The 6,196-nt window shown below is 41.4% G+C and overlaps 1 protein-coding gene across 1 annotated transcript; it reads right to left on the minus strand.

Moving 5' to 3' along the window:
* Positions 1–1,149: 1,149 nt before the first annotated feature.
* LOC145799828 (uncharacterized) lies at positions 1,150–3,427 on the minus strand. The gene is made up of 2 exons (XM_082889606.1): positions 2,599–3,427; positions 1,150–2,519 (listed from the first exon to the last, which is right to left on the minus strand). Exons 1-2 carry the CDS (start codon positions 3,425–3,427, stop codon positions 1,150–1,152), a joined length of 2,199 nt encoding a protein of 732 aa, XP_082745732.1.
* Between the last annotated feature and the right edge of the window lie 2,769 nt (positions 3,428–6,196).

Here is a 6,196-nt window from a genome sequence, read left to right on the forward strand (position 1 = left end):
CTTCCGTTCTGGGATTGGAAGGGGCTGTAGTAACGCTGCTGGCCTCTGATGCTCCGCTTTCACTTGCTGACATTGCAAACATTTAGAGACGAACTCCGCGATCTCTTTCTCCATACTTGGCCACCAAAAATTTTGTTTCAAATCTCGGTACATTTTGGTACTCCCTGGATGTATTGCAAATCTTGAAGTGTGTGCTTCTTCCATCAGTTTTTGTTTAAGGTTCAACACATTGGGAACACATATTCGGTTTTGAAACTTGAGCACCGTATCTACCAAACTAAACCCCGGCCTCGACTTGGTTCCTAACTCATCACTTATCTTCCTTAAAGTATCATCTTCCATCTGTTGCAATTTAATCTCCTCAATTAAGGCTGGTTGGGCTTTTATGGCTATCACTAAAGCTTCTTGTCCATGTAATACGAGATCCATGTCCGTTTTGGCCAATCCATTTGCTAATTCCTTTTGCCCTGTAACCAAATTTGCTAAAATCCCCACACTTTTCCGACTCAGCACATCCGCAACTGTGTTGGCTTTGCCAGGATGGTAAAGGATCTGCAAATCATAATCTTTAATAAGTTCTAACCACCTTCGCTGCCGCATATTCAACTCTTTCTGAGTAAAAAGGTATTTGAGACTTTTGTGGTCGGTGTACACTTCACAAGTAGTACCATACAAATAGTGCCGCCATATCTTTAAAGCAAAAACTACCGTCGCGAGCTCAAGATCATGCGTGGGATAATTCTTTTCATGAGGTTTAAGTTGTCACGAAGCATAGGCGATAGCCCTTCCATCTTGCATAAGCACACACCCTAATCCTTTATGGGACGCATCACTGTAAATTACAAACCCTTCGGTACCAGACGGTAAAGCCAGAACTGGAGCTGTGGTTAACTTCGTCTTTAATTCTTGGAAAGTAGATTCTTGCTCTTCTGACCATTCAAATGCAACCCCCTTTTGAGTCAGTTGTGTAAGCGGCACAACAATTTTGGAAAAATCTTGAACAAACCATCTGTAATAACCGGCTAACCCCATAAAGCTACGCACTTCAGTCACATTAGTGGGAGTTGGCCAACTCACGATCGCCTCAATCTTATGTGGATCAACAGAAACTCCTTCTTTTGTGATAACATGCCCTAGAAATGCCACTTCTCATAGCCAAAATTCACATTTCTTCAGCTTTGCATACAATTTCTTTTCCCAGAGGGTTTGACGGATCAACCGAAGATGATTCTCGTGAGCTTCTGCATTCTTCGAATAAATGAGAATATCATCAATAAAGACTACTAAAAATTCATCCAAATAGGGCTTAAAGACGCGGTTCATCAAATCCATAAAGGCTGCTGGGGCGTTCGTAACTCCAAAGGGCATAACCAGAAACTCATAATGACCGTACCGGGTTCGAAAAGCTGTCTTCTCAACGTCATCAGCTTTAACCTTTAATTGATGGTATCCAGATCGTAAATCGATCTTCGAAAAGACTTGAGCCCCTTGTAGTTGATCAAATAAGTCATCAACCCTTGGCAACGGGTATTTATTCTTGATTGTTACTTTATTAAGTTCCCTGTAATCGATACAAAGTCGTAGTGTCCCATCCTTCTTTTTTACAAACAAAACTGGTGCACCCCACGGAGACACACTTGGACGGATAAATCCCTTGTCCAATAAATCTTGCAATTGGATTTTTAATTCCTTCATCTCAGCTGGTGACATTCTGTATGGAGTCTTAGATATGGGTTGAGTTCCCGGGGTTACGTTGATTGTAAACTCAATCTCACGGTCTATTAACTGCCCAGGTAACTCCTCTGGAAAGACATCCGGAAATTCACAAACGACTGGGATCATGTCAGTATTCCCGTTCACCACTTGTTCCTTCAGAACGCTGCATAAGTACCCCTGACACCCTTTCTGAATTAATTTACAAACTTTTGCGGCAGAGATCAAATACGATGGAGAAGTTATTTCCTGTCCCTGAAAAACAGACTCGGTTTGTCCCGGAGGGTGGAAACTAATTTGCTTCGTCGCACAGTCTATAGTTGTGCCATTTTCACTCAACCAATCCATTCCCAGAATAATATCGAAATACGTCATGTCGAGTGGTAACAGGTTAACGTATGCCCGAATATCTCCAAAGTGGAGCTCGCAAGCGACATATATGGAAGTACAAATTATAGAATCCCCCAAAGGTAAGGACACAGATAGTATATAAGATAACACCTCTTCAGGTTTATCTAGATGAGGAGCAAATAGTTTTGACACAAAAGAATGCGTAGAGCCAGAATCAAATAATATACAAGCAGAGTGACCATGAACCATAAATGTACCTGACACCACCGTTGCCGCATTTTGCACATCTCCTGGAACCAAAGCAAACACCCTGCCCTGTCTTGCAGTATCTTTGTTGTTAGTAGATTTGACCGGTGCCTTGGTGTTGGTGGTTGGTGTCGACCCCGCTGAACTGGTAGCAGTTCTATTGCCATTTTGTTGCTGCTTCCTCTGAGGGCAATCCTTGATCACATGACCTGTTTTTCCACAGTGAAAGCAGGCTCCAAACCCCCGATAGCACGTTCCACGATGCCTCTTTCCACACTCTGAACATACAGGAATTGAACCCTGACTGGGGGGTAGAAGTAGTTGAAGCCCCTGAATTTTGTTTCTTGTTTGGTGGAGTAATTGACCCCTTCGACCACTGGGTATTCTGCCTCTTTCCTTTCCATTCAGAGATTCGGTTCTGATTAGCGAGGTTTCCTTCTGCTATGACCGCCCTCTCCAACACATCGACATAAGTGGGTAGTTTCAGCATATTAACCTTGTCCAGAATAGCACCCCGTAGTCCCCCTTCAAACTTTCGTGCCTTCTTATAGTCTGTGTCTACCATATGAGGTGCGAACCGGGCTAGTTCTGCAAATTGGGCTTCATACTCAGCAACGGTCTTATTCCCTTGTCGGAGAGTCGCAAATTCAGTTACCTTCTTATCTCGTATACTTTGAGGGAAATACTTATCATAAAACAATTCCAAGAACCTCTCCCATGTCAACCCTTGATGCATAGTTCTCGTAAGCATCCACCACCTCCGTGCCTCGTCTTCAAGAGTAAAGGCAGCCAGTTGCACCTTTTGAGCTTCGGTGCAAGGAAAAACTTCAAATAACTTCTCTATTCCCAACACCCATGCCTCTGCCTTCATTGGCTCTATTCCTCCTTTGAAGGATGGCGGCTTCATCTTTTTAAACTCCTTAGTGAGGGTAATGGTCCGGTCTTCAGCATGAAAGTCTTGCACTACAGGTGGAGGTATCGGTGGTGGTGGCGGTTGTTGTCGAGGCTGTTGTTGTTGTTGCCGTAGGGTTTCCGCCATTTCCATAATCATTCTCTCCATCCTATCCAACCGTGCAGAGGTAGCATCCTCCGCATCTTCTATCCTTGTCCTCACCATAGCCTGCACGACAATCAATTATATACAATAGACATAATTTCAAATTGTTAGCATTATCAGAGTTCAAATAACGTTGCCATCAACCTTTCATTTACTTACAGGGTGTCATGTATGATGCCTAAATCTTTTCTAGACACCCTAAAGCTCAATGGATTCGTGTGTGAGATAGCAACTCATGCTCTGATACCACTTGTCACATCCTCAAACCCGCCCCTACAAGTTTGGACATGACCCGTTCGAAAACAAACATTTAACCTGTTGTATATAACATACGGGGCCTTATCGGAAGCACATAATAAGAAAATAACGATACATATAATCTCCATTGAACTACATCTACATGCCAAGATCTCACATGCATCATAAGCACCATAGAAAATAGATAAAGTTCCAAACTATATCTCATAGCATCAGTTATATACAAACATACATACAGTCCTAGCCCCATCATGGGCTTATACGAAAATCATTGAAGTTCTATACATTCAACCTTAAATGGATAATCAAAGGTAAGCCAATATCTTAACAAACTTTACAAAAATAAATGGCTTCATGCAGTGCCTGGACCCACGAAGGTTGACAAAAGAAAATGGGTGTCAGGGCTAGGACTGACCATCTGGCTGGTTACCTACAGAAACAGACATAACACAGAGTGAGCCAAGCTCAGTAAATAGTAGTACATAAATAAAATAATACTTGACTTGAAATAGAATACATCAGAGCATAAAAAGCTGCACACATAGTTGACCTAAATCTGTGTTAATTTCATGACGGTCTTGGCTCATTCTTGAAACATGGTAGCTTGCAACATGATATCTTGAAACATGATGGCTATAAGCCCTTAAACGTAATGGCACAAAGCCCTTAAACATGGTGGCGTTAAGCCCTTGAACATGCTTGTATGAACTCAAGAGGTGGCTCACATGGACTCTAGAGGTGGCTCACATCGTAGCACTTAGTTCCGCGTAGCACTTTGTTTCATATTACAATAACCAAATAACTTGGTTTCAAAGTCTTATTGAATGAATGTTTTTCATCTTTCCCATTTCTTTCTTTACATATTTTCAAACATAACATAGTTGCATTTTATGCATGAACATAATACTCATGACAATCTTTAGCTACATTTGAAGCATATAATGGTACTACTACTCACAGTGTTGTAACGACGTGCTTGTTCCTCCCGAAGTGTGCCCTGCACACATTCAAACTTACATATTAGCTCATTTCCCATATCAAATTACTTTCTATTCCGCTTTGCTTCGAAGGAATTTATCGATATCGAAAAGGCATCAAACATACATGTTGACAATATTAGAGGGTCCTACACGTAAAACGGAGCAAGTCATACTTTTCAACATGTGCCGCACGTGAGGCTAGGATCTCCGCACGTGCGACTGCTGGTCTCGCACGTGCGGCCCGCACGTGCCTTTTAGACAGAATCAAAACTCCAATTTTATTTTTCTCCCGCACGTACGGCCACAACCCCCGCACGTGCGGCGATTGGCTCCCGTACGTGCGGCAGTGACTCCCGCACGTGCGGCGATTCTGTATTTTCCCAATCTGAAATTCTGTAATATTTCAACCCTTGGTGCATATTTAAGGGGTTTAACTTGGGGCTTTTTATGGCTGATTCATGGTTCTTTCGTGGTTCAAAAAGCATGTAAATCAAGGTACAACACACAACATATTAAACTCATGAACACAACTTAATTAACTTGGACAATAACATGGCATAATTGAAGCTCATTAACATAATTTCATTTTTGAGGCTCTTAACTTTACACACACATGTGTAGATATACAAAAACATGGCATAAGCATGGGTAGATAACTTCAATTGGGTCCAAAATACACGTATAGTAGAATTATCATGCTAAGTCTTCAACACACACACACACACACATCCAAGATTTTATACAACATCAAAAGCTTCCAATTTCAAAATTGAGGGAGAGGATTGGGTTAGGGAAATCCAACTTACCTTGGCTTCAATTTCTCTCTACTCTCCCTTGATCTTAGCCTTTCTTCCTTTTCTCCCAGGACATATGTTATATGAAGTGTCTAAGTCTTAAGGCTTCTCATAGACATACATATATATATATATATATATATTGAATAAAGACGAAAATCAATCGTTTAAACATCTGAAATTGAAATTTCACAGAAACGCTTAATATTACCTAAAAATTATGGTGACCACATAAATGAACTCAAATTCAGATAATTAAGCCCCTAAGGCTTCCAATTTCTGTTCAAACATTCTAATGCAATAGATACGTTTCTTGTTGGACAGGTAGGCACCCATAATTATGAAGTTCACTTAGTCTTAAATTCTCATAGGGTTTCACAATAAGCATTCAGAAACACAAAATAGGGTCTAAAAATATATCAAAAAACATGCACGAGGGTCGGGTTATTACATGAATCAGAACGAAAAGTAGAATACACAGTGTGTCAGGCCAATCAGCTAAATGGCAGGTTGTCGAGCCATGTTGTAGCTCATCTCAGGCAGATCAAACCAGGGCAATGCCAAGTAATGTCAACAGCAGACCTATTGCACATCCAATGGCCCCACCACCCCTCGTTTGAGAAATCCACTAGCTGTTGGCGAGAGAAGTATGCTCGGGCTGAGTATGTAGGGCAAGAGTCCACTACCTTCAGCTTGTCCAGAAGCCATATCTGGAGAGGAATGAAAGAAAAGAGAGATTAAAGAATAGAGAGATGTGCATTGAGAGAAAAGTAAGAAAAGGGTTTTGACAGAAAAAC

The sequence above is a fragment of the Camellia sinensis genome, chromosome 1 (assembly GCF_055761805.1).
Source record: "Camellia sinensis isolate YWXY chromosome 1, ASM5576180v1, whole genome shotgun sequence".
NCBI classification, from domain to species: domain Eukaryota; kingdom Viridiplantae; phylum Streptophyta; class Magnoliopsida; order Ericales; family Theaceae; genus Camellia; species Camellia sinensis.